General features: G+C 35.7%; 1 protein-coding gene across 11 annotated transcripts in view; it reads left to right on the forward strand.

Moving 5' to 3' along the window:
• LOC138693045 (uncharacterized) overlaps positions 1 to 16,761 on the forward strand; it is a 46,942-nt gene extending 30,181 nt beyond the window's left edge. For 9 of the 11 annotated variants that reach the window (XM_069816585.1, XM_069816589.1, XM_069816591.1 and 6 more), the window contains 4 exons: positions 1,610 to 1,735; positions 3,691 to 3,816; positions 6,160 to 6,242; positions 13,329 to 16,760. In XM_069816585.1, coding sequence (XP_069672686.1) covers positions 1,610 to 1,735; positions 3,691 to 3,816; positions 6,160 to 6,242; positions 13,329 to 14,043 — 1,050 coding nt within the window. In that variant the 3' untranslated portion in view covers positions 14,044 to 16,760. Of the gene's footprint in view, positions 1 to 1,609; positions 1,736 to 3,690; positions 3,817 to 6,159; positions 6,243 to 13,328 lie in introns of all 11 variants that reach the window. The other 2 variants (XR_011330215.1, XM_069816593.1) reach the window with 2 other exon arrangements.
• The last annotated feature ends 239 nt before the right edge of the window (positions 16,762 to 17,000 follow it).

Here is a 17,000-nt window from a genome sequence, read left to right on the forward strand (position 1 = left end):
TCACAGTTTTATGTAGCGTAGATTTTGGCTCACCATACTTTTCTGCAACTTGCGTGGACGTTAGTTTAAGTCTTTTAACATCTGAAACTACCTTTTTAATGGTGTCTGGATTGTATCTCTTCCTCTTTATGGAACCCCTTTCCTTCTCATTTCCTGGCATTGTTCGGTATTAAATCCTGTGAGCGAAATTAAAACAAAGCTGCCTTAAATATCTAAAATACTATATAAACAGAATGTACAGCTTCAATGTATTAAATAAACTTTAAGTAGAGTGCAAAAATATCTTACCTCTTCTGTTATGAGAATGATGTAGACTGTTCTCTCTATAGAACCCACCACTTGCCGGTCTGTTCACTTGGAGGTAACAAAGTACAGTACTTACTGCCTACTAGTGCCAGCTTCTAAACGCAACAGAGCTGTCTCCATGCTACACACAACTTTGGACAATTCCAATACAAATATGAAAACAGCTGTGTTTATGTGGTTACACTTGTTTGTTCGGTATTACTTCAGTTTATGATATATTATATGCAGTAATGGCCGAAATATGCAAAACATAAATGCATGGTTAAATTTTCGTATCCATCATCACAGGCATTAATTAATTAATTAATTCATTCATTCATTCATATATTTTATTCCATAGATCTTACATGAGCAATGAAGCTTTAAGATGTGGAACAAGTCAAAATTTTACAATATTACAAATCACAATTTTTACAAATTTTTATAGTTTTACAATTTAATAATTTTCTGCAATTTTTACAATTTTGTGCAATTTTTTACAATATTATGATGAGATGTAGTGAGATGAGGTGAGGTCCGAGGATTCGCCAAAAGATTACACGGCATTTGCCTTTTGGTTGGGGAAAACCTCGGAAAAACCCAACCTTGTAATCAAATCAAAGGGGTTGATGCCGAGGACTCGCCATAGACGATCCGGCTTCAGTCCCACGGCTGGGGAAAACCTCGGAAGAAATCACCAAAGGGGCATCCAACTCAAGCCCGAATGCAGCTCCGGATCAGCAGCCCAGCGAGTCTGCTGACTGAGCTACATCGATGGCTCTACTAAAAGTATACAATACATAGCCAATCAGATTATTAAATTTACAAACGCAAACAATCATTCATCAGTTGAGCTATATGTATAATACAGAACAAGTAAGTTAATTAAATTTAAGGCATAAACAATTCAACCAGTTGTGATATACAGAAATTGATAATACATATCATGTAAATTACTTCAAATTACAAACACAAACAATTTATCAATAGAGCTATATAGATTACTATTCAATTTAAAGCATATACAATTCATCGGCCCAAACTATAAAAATATATACAATACAAAGTAAGCAGATTAATTAAATTTACAATAATACTTTCATTAAGCTATACAGGCATTAATAACATGTATAATAAATGTTTTTGCATGAAAATATGCATTTGCATAGGAATCCTGGCCTATTCATCATAATGTAAAGCACATGCTGAGGGTTGTGATCAGGCTGTGATATGCGGACACAGAGAGAGCAACTTGTGAAGTTAGAAGTTGCTTTCTAACATCTTGTAATAATTTGCTCATTCAAGACGTCTTTTTGTACTCCAGGAACGGAATATTTCCGACCAGCATGTGCCTGGTATCAAGGACCACAACCAAGATCTCACATCTCAGATAAAACTTGAGAAAGATTCGGTGCCAGTTTCGTTTCCTGTGGTGAAACGTGAACTTGAGGTAAGTGCGGCACAAAGAATGCACTGTGTGTTCTTCCAGTGTTTATCTTGTGTTTTGATTGTAATGGATACTGCCTCTTTACAACAGCACCTTGCCTTTCAGTCTGTCACAGTGGCAGGAAAAAAATGTCACCTCTATTATTATTATTATTATTATTATTATTATTATTATTATTATTATTATTATTATTATTATTATTATTATTATTATTATTATTATTATTATTGTTGTTGTTGTGGTAGTTCAATGGAAGAACAGCAGGCAATGATGGTTTTTCCACAGTTCCCCTTCATACATAGTAATTTTTAGCCATCCAGTACAGTCAACAAAAGTATAATATTATTATTTTTATTTATTTGGTTATTTTACGACGCTGTATCAACATCTAGGTTATTTAGCTTCTGAATGAAATGAAGGTGATAATGCCGGTGAAATGAGTCCGGAGTCCAGCACCGAAAGTTACCCAGCATTTGCTCGTGTTGGGTTGAGGGAAAACCCCGGAAAAAACCTCAACCGGGTAACTTGCCCTGACCGGGATTCGAACCCGGGCCACCTGGTTTCGCGGCCAGACGCGCTGACCGTTACTCCACAGGTGTGGACTATAATATTATTACGATGTACCAAAATACGTATGATATTTCCGTGCAAAAATTCTGCGTCATCATATGATGAAAGATGAGTGGAACGTAGAAAAATTCTCTCCGGCACTGGGATTTGAACCTGGATTTTCAGCTCTATGTGCTGACTCTCTTTCCACTAAGCCACACTGGATTCCCATCCCGATGTTCGATCGAATCATTTCAGTTTAAGTTCCACCTCTTGGGTTCCCTCTAGTGGCCTACCCTCATGCACTGCGTCATAGATGTATGTCAGTGGCACAATGTCCATACATGTGCAGAGGTCCACTCGTTATGAGTGACTAAGTGGCCGGGATCCGACGGAATAAACGTCGTCTTAAATCATTAAGTGATTATTTTTCGCATATCATATATTATTACGATGTACCTAAGTACATATGATATTTCCGTGCAGAAATTCTGCATCATGATATGATGAGACATGATTGGAATGGAGAAAAATTCTTCTGGCACCGGGATTTGAACCTGGGTTTTCAGCTGTACGTGCTGATGCTCTATCCACTAAGCCACACCGAATTCCCATCCTGATGTCGGATTGAATCCTCTCAGTTTAAGTTCCACCTCTTGGGTTCCCTCTAGTGGCCTACTCTCATGCACTGCGTCATAGATGTATGACAATGGCACAATGTCGACACATGTTCAGAGGTGCACTCCTTATGAGTGACTAAATTGCCGGAATCCGACAGAATAGAGGGAACCCAAGAGGTGGAACTTAAACTGAGAGGATTTTGATCCGACATTGGGATGGGAGTCCTGTGTGGCTTAGTGGCTAGAGCGTCAGCACGTAGAGCTGAAAACCCGGGTTCAAATCCTGGTGCCGGAGAGAATTTTTCTCTGTTCCACTCATATTTCATAAAAAATATAATAATAAGTTCTGACAATAGAACATTCGAAAGTCTTATTAATTTTTTTACAAAACTACACAAATTTTGGGTTTAATTCAACACAATCTTGAAAATACGCTACAATATATGCACAGTATTTTATTATATGAAATAATGGCCTAATTGTGTTAGATCAAAGGACATGGAAAAGGATCGCTGGGGCGGTCAAGGCTGGAACCCGGCTGTAGAACCAAAGAAGAAGAAGAATGGCCTAGTTATGCAAAAATATGCATGATTAGCTTTTCGTATCATCACAGACATTCATAACATGTCTAAAAATTGTTTTTCCTTGAGAAAGATTTGCATTTTCGTATGAATCCTGGTCCTATTCTTCATAATCTTGCCGGCATAGTCAAGCTATGGCATGCGATAGAAATCATTTTCTAACACCATGTAATAAATTGTTTATTTAAGACGTCTTTCTGTTCTGCAGGAACAGAATTTCTTGGATCAGCTTGTGACAGTTATAAAGGAGGAAAATGTGAACCAGAGCTCTGATGTCAAATCTGAGATAAATTCTGTGCCAATTGCGTTCCCTGTGGTGAAACGTGAACCAGAGGTGAGTGGAAAACAAGAAATGCACTGTTCTTCTTCTTCTTCCAGTGTTTAGCTTATATTTTGATTGTAACGGACACTATGTCTTTACTTGCAGTGCCTTTCATTCTATGATAAAGACAAAAACACTTATTGCTATTTACTGTTAGAATTTATGTCATGTTACAAAGAATTCTAATGTTGAACTGTTATCTCTTTTTATGTTTTAAATATGAAAACGAAATTTTTGTTACACTTATAATGGTTGCCAAGCTACACATTCGTATGGTGCATTTGAAAAAATGTTTTAAGGACACGACTTCTTTTAGTCTTCTCTGTGTCTTTGCCTAAAATTCTAAATACTTTTTACCATTTCCAGGTAATTGATTTTGCTTTAGATGTATATACAAACAATATCACCTGTTTTGATTTGTTTTTGACCCATTGTTTTTAAGTATTTACGTATTTGTAATATATTCCTTGTAGAACATTATTTTACCCATAGGAAAAAGATATTTTGTAACTTTACGATAAATTACGTAAGTGATTTTGATTGGATTCCATTATAGGTTCTAAATTTTTCTAAATGTTCTGTTATATACGTGCAGGTACAGCATGCATGGGACTATTGTTTATTTTATTTGCTCTTTACTCTTTACGTAAGTTTAGGAACTTGAATTTGCCAATTTTAAAATTACTAGAAATAAACATAATGTATTTAAATTTTCTTGTATACTTTTTTCAGCAGACTCCAACTTCATTAAAATTCTCGAAGAAGTTTTCAAGTTGACGAAATGTTTTAACGAATTTTCTAACCAATTTTTTCTCTATGATATAATGATCATTATGGTCACGGCAAAGGATTCTTTGTATACTGGAGCTCTAGTATAATAGTATAGTTCATGATTTTGGTTGGCAGAAATTATGGAGCTAAATTGGAAAAAATTAGTCTATATTAACTTTGTTATCTATATATGCGGAATATTTAATTATCAATGGAATATGTTCGTTAACTGCTGGTATTATGAGCACAGAAGTACTATGAAAAGCAAACTGAACTAGATCATTATATACCTACTAATGTAAACATTTCTGGCCATACAATGACATGGTATTAGACAATCTCAGGAAAAGGAAGGATTATACCAATTTCGTCCAAAGATGTGGAGTTACAATTAGCATGTCTCACCATGAAACTAGTGAACAGGCCTCCTAATACTGATTGGGACAAGTTTTCTTGTGATATCCCGTAACACACTGAGAACAAGTGCTGGGTAACTTTCGGCACTGGACCTTGGACTCATTTCGCTGGCATTATCAACTTCATTTCACTCAGACACTAGATAACCATTGCAGTTGATAATGTGTCTAAAATAAACAACTTACAAAATCCACCAAGTTCGTGACTGTAAATTAAATTATTCGTTCATAGATAATTTCTGCTATTACACAGTAGTTAATTAGTTATTCTATAATAGTCATTTTCCACCAGTTTGCCACAGCACACTCGAAAGATCCACTGGTGTGCGGCAGAATACCGAATGCTGCTCAAGTCAGCCTTCAGTAAACACAGAATAGGTGTGCGAGCAGCAGAGAAGAGAATGACTGACGCACTTCTAGGGTACCCGGATCAGTAAAATTGGAATATCGTGCGAATGTTAAAAAAATCGTATTTTACTTGACTATAAGAAAGAAAATGTTCAGTGCATTAAATGCCTTAACAACACTTGTATGTTTTCGAAGTTTCTAAATAACAAATTCAGAAAACATTCGTAACGATCACACTGATATTGCATTGAAATAATTTTCTGTCATTGAATTTTGCATTTTTATCATAAACTTGAAATAAAAATTCAAAAACTGTGTTAGTTGAATTGTGAATATTATTTATTTTGTTTCTCTTCTCAACATCTTTTGCAACATGCGTCTTTTCACCATTCATCATAATATTTTATCATTCCTCGGTATATTGACTAAAAATAAGTCATATCAATTGAAAATATCTTATTTTATTTATTAATGCATATATAATACATTGATCTCATTTATTTGTGTTTTTAGTACTCATTCCCTTCTGAAACCGTCAAAATTCCCCTCCTACTTGGTAACAAAAGCTTTAGACTGTATGAGTGTGCCGCAGGATTTTAAATTATACCTTCAGTGTGCCACATGTTAAGAAAGATTCAAAATGCTTTTCTATAAGGTAAAGAATACCCCACGAAAAATCTGGCCCAAGAATAGTCTTTTATTTGCTAAAATTCTTCTAGGCCTAATACGATTTAAATGCATTTCTGTGGCATCTACAATCCATGCACTTTTGTTAGTGTAAATTGTGCTATCTTTATGTTTTTTTGCTCTGTATTTCTAGGAAGAGCAGAGTGACTTGGACACAGTGAATGAGGAGTCAAGTCTGGAAGTAATGGCAGAGGACAACGAGGATTTAGCCGAAAGGTGAGTGTGATGTGCAAGTCTTCATGTAGAGAGTTCATTGTGTTCCCATTTTCTTGACTGTCTAGAAGCACCTTCAGAAGAACTGTCTGTCTGAATGATCCAGCAATAATCAGTTATCTCTAGACTTTGTGGAATTGCCACGAGAATCGTAAGGTTTACTACGCACGCGGTATAGACTGTATGAGAAGGGGGTGTGCAAAGGATGGAGTATGCCTCTAATGTAAACACTGAGGAGTATACTGGGATTACCTGTATCCTGCATTCAAGAAATATATTGAATGATCACTGAAGTAGGAAATGTCTAAACATGTAAATACACAAATATTTTATAGTGAGATATATTAATTCTTAAAATTTAATGTAAGATACTCACATCATCCTTGAATATGTGGATTGCTGTGAAGAGTTACGTACATTTTGAGCGACTGCAAAGTAACCTCCTCCGATGGTTACTTAAGCAGTTTTTATTTTGAGAAAATGTACGTTCAACATCACACAATGTAATACGTACATATTTGAAGAACGGAAAGTCACTACTTTTTAGTACATCAACTTCAGATGTCTTGTCGTGATCTGATGGTACATCATTTATAATACGAAGTTGTGAATAGGCAGTATTTTTAGCAATAATGTTTCTCTACTTACATTTCACTTTTTCTGAAATTAGTGAATTGTTATTTTGGATAACGGTTTGTGATACTTTATCCACTATATTAAGGGCTTCTGAGAGTTGCAGTTTAGACCATTCTAACAGGATAATGCTTTTGGACACGATTTTAAAATTAGAATCAGTGAACAGAATATCTTCCAATAGCTGTTCAGAAGGCAATGATTTTACAGCTGCAACAGCGGAACTGTCTGTGCTATCCAATGCATGAATTACCTCCATTATTTTGCCGTAATGTTGTGCATAATAATTAACAGCATCCAACCACATTCCCCGACGGGTCAAGACTGGCTGTGGGGGTAAGTGTATTCCAGGGGCAATTATTTGGAACAGCAACACACTCATTGTAGTATGTTTGATTGAATTCTTGTCTGCATTGAACAAATGTTAATCTTTGACTATTCGAACCACAGTAATTCAAAAACAAGTGCTTACATAGGTATACTTTAGCTGTAGCTGCACTATCTATTTGGACCGGTCACAATTCTTAACATGAACTGCTTATACTACTAGACCGGGCGGTCTCTTACCTCCTCTATACTACTGTACATCGGCAACCTGATTGCATGCTGCATGTGGTTAATTCAACGAAGTCTTCCCTTGCTATCTGGTTTCTATAAGTACTCTTCAAACCTTTCTTCATGTTCTTTACTAAATGTGCCTAGATTTTCAAGAAAATAATCTAGATGAAGATGCAAGATGTGGACCTTTACACTCATATTGCAGGCCAGGTCTTGAAGCTCTTCAACTTAGTTTTTACAATTTGTTTCTAATTGGGATTTTTGTAATTCCCAAGGAAATAATGAACTACCATTTTGACTTCATTCCAAGTGTTTTTCTGTGAATCGCTCATCACCTTTACAAAGTCACTGTGTAAGATTATATTGCCTATTTTGTTTAATTAGTCATTTATTTTTTATTTTTTTGTTCGTTCGTCTGTTAGTTCATTCATTCACTCTGGTGTAGTTAAGGGAATCAATCTTTCACTTCACACCACCAGAAATACAACTACAATATTACATACAATGGTTCTTGAACAGTGTTGTTTCACTATGTTCTGATGTGTTTCTGTTTGGTCACTGTCCTCTTCCATTGCGTAGACCTAGCCTTACTGTCCCACTGACACAAGAAACTATTAACTAATGCAGAGTTCTCAGCCTGAAAGTCATTAACTCCCCTACTCTCACACATAGTGATTTTTAGAGCTTTGGTGTCACGAAATCAGCACGGCAACTTATGATTTTGATGTTATGGGATATCTTCGTACTGTACGTCATACACAATATTTATTTATTTTATTTATTTATTTAACCTGGTAGAGATGAGGCCATCAGGCCTTCTCTTCCCCTCTACCAGGGGATTACAACTACAATATTAAGAATACAATTACAATTATAATTACAATTGATATTAAATTTACAAATACAATAAAAATCAAAGTACTAAAAGATTAACTGATTAATAAAGGCTAGATAGTTTATTGTAAAAGTTAAGAAGAGAGAAGGATTTTTTTTTTATTGATTAAGTAAAAATTAAACCTACTCTACGCAGTAAGAAAATGCTTAAGAAGTTTGCTTTTGAACACTACTAAATTCCAACACACTCTGATGTCACTGGGTAGGGTATTCCACGAGAGCGAGATTGTTTATGATAATGAATATGATGATGTTGTATGTGTTGGTATGGGTAGTATGCGGCTATTTTGCGTGCGTGTGAAGAGATTATGTTATGATGACAGGTAACTGAAACGGGAGGCAAGGTAGGTAGGTGTAGAAGTGTGAAGGACTTGGAAAAGGAGAACAAGAGAATGAAAATTTCTGTGTTTGTTAAGCTGTAGCCAGTTTAGAATTTGGAAGGATGGGGTAATGTGGTCAGTGCGACGGACATCGCAGACGAAGCGAAGACAAGAATTATGAACACGTTGTAATTTTTGCGACTGGTTGACATTGAGGTCAGTCAGTAGAAAATCACAATAATCGAAATGGGACATTACTAGTGTTTCCACTAGTATTTTCTTGAGTGATAGCGGAAGGAATTTTCGAATGCTGTTTAAGGAATGTAGTATGGAAAGCACATTTTTGGTAATATGGGTTACTTGGTAATTCCAGTTTAAATGCGTATCAAAGTAAACTCCAAGGTTTTTAACACAGGAAGCAAAAGGGATTATTGTGTCGTTTAACTTGACTGGAAAAGCAGGTGCAATATTGCATAATGGACGTTGATGTCCCACTAGGATTGCTTGTGATTTTCTTGCATTGAGAGTCAAACCAAACTTTCTGTCCCATGCAGATATAGATTCAAGGTCCTCGTTAAGATTTTGTATTGTGTCCTTGAGTGAGTCAGGGGTTGTATGGATATAGATTTGTAAATCGTCTGCATAGAGGTGATGCTTACAGTGCTGTAGAGTCAAGGGGATGTCGTTTACGTAAATAATGAATAGTACTGGTGATAGAACAGATCCCTGTGGGATTCCAGAATCAACGATACGCCATGAGGAAGTTCGACTTCCAATGCAAACATACTGCTGACGTTCGCTGAGATAAGAGGAGAACCAAGAAACTGTGCTTTCTGATAGTTGGAGTGATCGTAATTTTCTCGTCAGTAAGTCGATAATAATCTGAAGTAAAAAGGAGACACTACAAAGACATCTCAACACGCAAACAACACAAACAAATAAATACAACCACACAGGCGTATACAAATTCACATGCAATAGTTGCGACAGTTTCTACATTGGACAGACAGGCAGATAATTCCAAACTTGATACGAAGAACACATTAAAGCAATAACCAGAGGACACAATACATCTACATATGCCGAACACATAACCAATGCTAACCACACATACAATAACATAAATACAGACATGGAAATCCTACACATACAACCCAAAAACCAAAAACTCAACACACTAGAACAATATGAAATATATAGGCACACTAAAACACACCCTAATCCAATTCTCAACACACAGATCAATTGCAGAACACACACACTATTTCACTCAACTCTTCATCACACGAACGCACCCACACAACAGGCAGCGAAGTTGAGATGACGCCGAGACACAGAAGGCTCTGAGGATGGTGTCAAGTAGCACCGAAACAGCTGTAAGCCGCACATGCTTACATAATTAACACGAATAAGATCGCCATTTAATCAATTATTTAAAAAGAAGTGTAATGAATTTATGTAACAACTTGTAGAAAAGACAAAGGAATAAGGCATAAACATTATTTAAAAATTGAAATATCTGTGGTATATAATTATGATTTTATAACTATATAACAGTACTTCACGTTAAATAATATAGTATATTCTTCCGAGCAAAAGCAGTATGTATTGTACTTGAATTATATTGTCAGGAAACATTGCAAGAAAGACCCATATACTGGTGAGTACTACTCGTTTCAGCTGAGCTTACTGTTGAGACTGAGGTCGCCACTGTCGATGTTTACATGGGAACTTCGTTGACTGCGGGACATGAGACGAGTTGCGAGGTGGTAAACATTGTATTGTTCGTGTCGCATGTTACAGAGTGTATGGACCAAAGAATATTAAGGCTGCCTTAGACGAAGGCGATATTATTTGAAGCAAAAATGGAACAATTTAATTAAGTTGAACAGGATTCTTTGAAGTCTTTCACATCCTACAGTAATATGTATTGTACTTTATTTAAGTATAACGTTAATATCAATTATTACTGTTTCATACTGGCAGTGGCTGATAAATTACAATAACTGATTTTTCTGCTCTTTCTACACCTTTTTCTGATGGAAGAAGAGACCTCCCGTTTCTTTATCTCTACAGAATTTCATCCTGCTTTCAGAAATATATAAACTTTAGGAGTTGGTTCCCTCTTTGAAGCAGTTTCCGTATCTTGTCACAATTCCACTTTCACTGCCACATATATTGTGTGACAATTAAGAACTCACTTTGTAAATTATATTACAAATTTGGTTGTATTAAAATGAAGCTAAACTTAATTTAATGCACAGTACATTATCTGTTATAACTAAATTAATCGGTAATAAAATATAAAATGCCTGAACAAATTATAAACACGCAACACAACGGCAACCAAGGCCTACTGATCATACCCAGACTGACCCACAGATGACAGATCATACGTAGATCAGTCCATGAAGATGCCACCGGTAACATGAGCTGAAACGGGTAGTAAGTACAGGTGCAATGTGCACGGAAATATCATAAGTACTTCGGTACATCATAGTAATATGATACGCGTAAGTAATCACTTTGTGATTTGAAACTGTGCCATGTTCCGTCGAACCCCGGGCATTTAGTCACTCATAATGAGTGCACCTCTGTACATAGTGTTGGACACTGTGCCACTGTCATATATTCTGTGACGCAGTACATGAGGGTAGGCCACCAAAGAGTAACAGAGAGATAGAAATTAAAACAGAGGGATTTGATTCAGCATCGGGAATCAAATCCGGTGTGGCTTAGTGAATAAACCATCAGCACGTAGAGCTGAAAACCGGGGTTCGAGTCCTTTTGCTGGAGGGAAATTTTCTCTATTCTACCCATTTTTCATCATATGGTAATGCAGAATTCCTGCATGCAAATAACATATTGTAAATTTTATTAGTAACAACAATGTAATTTATTCGTCACAACAATAATTTCTTTCTACAATTCGCCTTAAACGCTCTCGTCAACAATTGGATTTTCACTCAACACAATATTCGTTATAAAACTCCACCGACGACAATGACAATTTACTTGGACTAGTACGAACAACAATGAACTGTTAATCTTAACTAATATTTACAAAGCACTATTTACAAATCAGAACTATCAGTTCTCAGTTCACAGTTCTTCTAGCTCAGTCACTCGAGTTCGCAGTATCTCGAACCACAGACCTCCAGAGACAGTTCACTGTACTCGAACTCAGGTCCCTCCAACTGCGGTCCACTGCACTCGAACTCAGGCCTTCGGATGCTGACGCAGATGCGGACGCACACTCGAGTCCAACTCCGGTACACAAGACTGGCTTGCTTGCTCTGGCTTTCTCACTGACTGGCTGACTAATCAACTGAAAAACTGCTCGAGTTCGCTGGCGCTTCTTCTTTTATAGCAAAATCATAGTTGCGAGAAATTTCTACAGGTGTGTAGAGAATTATCTAGATATCTCCACTTCGACGGACTTCTCAAAGGGTCGGGAAGGTCCGTTTCCCATTCACTGCGTTAAATAGCAGCTGCGCGCGCAGCCTCCCCTCGCGTGTAGGCCCCTTTCCCCACTACTCCGCCGCGCGCCGTCCCCCTGTGCTCCGCGCGATCTGCTTTCTTGCGGGACGCTGGTCGTGAGTTCGATTCTCACGTCGCTGTCACAATATTATTTACTTCAGTACATCATAGCAATTTTATTTCATTGCTTATTTGTTGCAATTAAAATGTGTACTTACAATGTCGAGAAACATTTTCTTATACAATATAAGAGTTTTTTTTTCTCTCACTTGATGGACCTGTTGCACACGTTTGACATTTAATATTTATTTTTAGGTACCGTATAACATTCTCTATATCAGGTCATATTACATTACTAATTGTAGTCCTTAAAACTGAACATAAATTGTCAGTCGACTGCTGAGCCTAAATTTGTTAAGTTTCGTGAAAGGAAAAAACTGGTTACAGCTATACATATCATTGATATTATTTCTGGAACAAATTTTTGTTTTATTATTTAAAATAAGTAAAAATTGAAGTAATTGAGGATATTCTGATGATGCCTTCAATGCTCTTTACACTTTAGCATGAGGTCGATTAATGCACTATATTAAATTTGTACTTCCCTATGACGTCTAGCATAAGACTGCGGGTATGACAGGGATATCAGGAGAGGTAAGGTTTTAATGCGTGCTTTGCTGGAACGAAATTGAAGAACAGCATGAAAGAGAACGGGATATCAGCACTGGTATGAAGATATGAGATAAAATATAATTGTACACATCTCGTATACAATTGTAACTTTGATATCATTAAAAAGTTACATTTCAGAATTCAATGTTTCGGATGTAACATTACACTTGAAAACACGTAAAAACACAATTCTTACTATGACGTATGCACGAAAAAACACAAACTAGGAAAATCAGATAGGCAACTATCTATAAAGATGAAATCCAAATTTTATAAAGTCTACAAAACCATGTTGCTATCTAGAAATTAATACAGTTGATGTAACAAATCAGAATTTGTATGTATTATGTAATAGTTATTTAAGTTCAACAATATCTAAGAAACTAGAGCTGAAACGGTTTATCCATTTTCATATTTTGAATCATTGCCCTCAAATAACCGAAACAACAGGTCTAAAGACCATGGCATCAACAAAAGTATATTCGCTGAGATATATATATATATATAAAATAAAGTTTTATATTCATTTCAGCATTGTGGATAATGTTGAGAAGAGTGTGTCACAAGAAGTCGTCAACATTGTTCGTGAAGAAGACAAATCGATACAGCCTGGTAACAACAGAAAAGACTCTCCAAACGTTGGTGACGTCAGCCGTAATTCCTTCAAATGTGATTCATGCAACGAGGTTTTTTCAACATCGCAATCTCTGAAAATTCATTCTCTTGTACACATAATAACAAACTCATTCAGATGTGATGTCTGTGGAAAGTGGTTCTCATCATCGACTGATTTAAACACACATGTTCGCGTACACTCAGGCGAAAGGCCATTTAAATGTGAGGTCTGTGGAAAGTGTTTCACGCTAATGCACCGTTATACCTCACATGCACGCATGCACTCAGGGGAAAGGCCATATAAGTGCGAAGTGTGTGGAAAGTCTTTCACACAAGTGGGAAACCTAAACACACATACACGTTTACACAGCGGCAAAAGGCCATTCAAGTGCGAGAAATGCGGAAAGTGTTTTTCAGTACTGAATTACTTAAGAACACACGAACGCACTCATACTGGCGAAAAGCCATTCCAATGCGAGCAGTGTGGAAAGTGTTACTCAGTTTTGGCAAATATTAAGAGACACAGACTTTCACATACAGGCGAGAGACCATACAAATGCGATATGTGTGGGAAGGGTTTCACACAGTTGGTAGTTTTAAAGAGACATATTTTAAATGTTCACAAAGATTAAAAGTATTTAATTGTGATCATTGTGGAATCTGATTTCATAAATGAGAGAATTGTGCATTTGCTCCCATCTACAAATAGACCAGAAACCACTTAAACGTGTTGTCTGGGGAAGAGGGATGTCGGCTCGGGAAGCCTAAAATAACATACAGGTTCCTTCACACAATTGAAATGTCTTTTAAATGTGATAACTGCGGAATATGTTTCACGTGCAATGAAAGGCTAAAAAGACATGACAGTTCACATTGATTACTTTTAATATTCTGTGTAGATTTCAGCTGGAAAGTAAGGAGTTTTTAATACAGAAATAATGTGAAGATTTTTCATTTATGGGCCCGCTCATTATGAATGCTTATTGGAGAACTGTAACATCCACAACCGGAGTTATGTTTGCTGGGGGTAAGGTTAGTATTTTTATTTTTATATTAGCTGTCATGTACATAGATGTCAGTTTAGCAATTTCTTGTCTTGTCAGGAGTCGTGCAGAGGAATCAAAATTGGGGCCAAGTCTTGATGAGAGTCCGTCTGTATTATGTTAAAGTACATTGTACTGGTAACCGACAAATCTACTGTAAAATGAGGTGTGTAGTTGCAAAATCAGATGCATCACTTTTTTTTTTAATGAGATAATGTTATATTTCATATCTTCATATCATTCTACAACTGCTATAGCACTGGTATGGAACAAAGCCAGATACATCATATGGATTTGTATGATGAAAAAAATAGTATTAGTTTCAAATCCTTGGTTCCTTGCAAACTTTTCCTTCATACTAAAAGGTTATGTTTTAGTAATATATCTGATTTTGCAACTGAACTCCTCATAAAATACTTGATTAATTAAGTAAATATTTCCGTCTAAATAACTTATCAAAGTTTTACAAAACAAATATTATGACATATAATAATTCGTTTTGAGATAGAATTCAATATCGAATTATTATGTGTCATAATATTTGTTTTGTAAAACTTTGATAAGTCATTTAGACGGAAATACATGTATATACTTAATTATTCAAGTAATCTATCTATATATATCACATATTCATTATATGAGGTCTCGCCTACCTCACTGAATATTACGCGACTACTATGAAGTAGCCAATGTGTATTATCACCATTTAATTCGAGAAAAATTCGTTCCGGCACCGGGAATCGAACCCGGGACCTCTCAGCTCTACGCGCTGATTGCTCTTTCCCGGTGCCAGAACGAATTTTCCACGAATTAAATGGTGACATCTATATATAGACAAGAATTTCACACGACTGTCTACAAGTGTAGTTCTGAAAGGTACTTGTGCAAGTATGAACATATACTCGTGGATTTTAGTTCGAAATTAAGGTTAAGATACAAAATAAATTTACTTTAAATGTTATTTTAAGTGACCATCCTTCATTTAATAGAGGATGATATTATTAATCTATTAGTAGTTGTATTTTATAATAATTGTGTTCTTTATTAATGTTGCCATTATTGAGTGTAATTAGTTACCACTGCCACCAGGTATATACCCATTTGCTGTGTGAATAAATACATACATATATATATATATATATATATATATATATATATGGGCTGTTGTTTACTCCATATGCGTAGTGTGTTGTAAGCGAAACTTACTAAATAAGAATATTCAAATTTTATTTTCGTGTTTGTACAAGTTTCAGAAATATGTGAAACTGAGCTTGAGTTCCGCTTTAACTTTCTTATTGGTGAACAATGCAATAACAGGAGTGAAAATGAAATCCAGTCAATGACGCCTGAAGTTCTATTACAAAATAGACAGTGGGTAAAAAAAATGCTGTTTGAGGGTAATGAGCACTATGATATTGTGATCATTGATTGTCCTGAAAATGAATATTGTGTAAAATGTTTTAAGGACACAGGTATCAAGGAAATATACAAGTTTGAGGAAGAAAAGCAAGCAGTATGGTACATGAGACAATATTATAAAAGCTGGCCTGCTCCTTTACGTATAAATGCTCGTAGCCAGTATAAGCTTTGTGGCTAATTTAAACTTTTGCATTGGTAGTTTTTATTTCATTTATTGATTCACCAGGCCTTGTAATAAATAAACTCAAAATATATTTTGTTATGCTCAGGAAAGACAGCATTGTCCAAATAATAGACTCCAGGACAGAACTGATTTGTAGTTGTCATGTCTGTCACACAAATTTGAAGACGCATGGGGGGGATAATGATTAAGGTCCATTTTTTTTCTTTTTTTTTTTTTAGATTATGGTATTAGTTATTAGAGAAATTCATGAAGTTTCATTATGTATATTGATTTGCGTCAATATTCTTGATTTAATATAGGTTGGAAGAGGGAAGACTTATGAGAGACCTCGTATTTGATGGAAAAACAGTGAATGTCCATTGCAGTCTTTCTTTAAAATTTAATGCTTTAGTGGATTTTAGTTCACAATTCTTACTATTACTTATGTGATTGTGTTGTTGTTAGTGAAGCTAAATATCAGTTAGTATTGAGTTAAATGTGGTGAAAGATGCTGTTGTGATGGATCTACATATAGACCCAGAATTGAATCTGAAGGCACACCCTTTTCCGACACTTCGCTAACCAGGGTGATACTCGCCAGATGTTGGATATGCATTGGGTTTTCGGGGTGGGCGCAGTGGAAGACTTTCGAAATAAGACAATGTGAATTTATAACAATGAATATAATAGACAATCAATATATATATATATATATATATATATATATATATATATATATATATATATATATTCATGAGTGAGTTGATGGATTAAATACATAAGTTAATGAGATTAAATAAAGAGAATAATATGATGAAATAATCAGAATCAATATAGTACATAAATGTCCAAAACTTGATATGATCCTAAAGGTCCCATTAATCTCTTATAGTTATGACATGCCTTGAGTAATAACCTCCACAATTATTAATATCATAACTTAACAAAAGTATTCCGCACTGGA

Source organism: Periplaneta americana, chromosome 17, assembly GCF_040183065.1.
Source record: "Periplaneta americana isolate PAMFEO1 chromosome 17, P.americana_PAMFEO1_priV1, whole genome shotgun sequence".
Classification (NCBI taxonomy): domain Eukaryota; kingdom Metazoa; phylum Arthropoda; class Insecta; order Blattodea; family Blattidae; genus Periplaneta; species Periplaneta americana.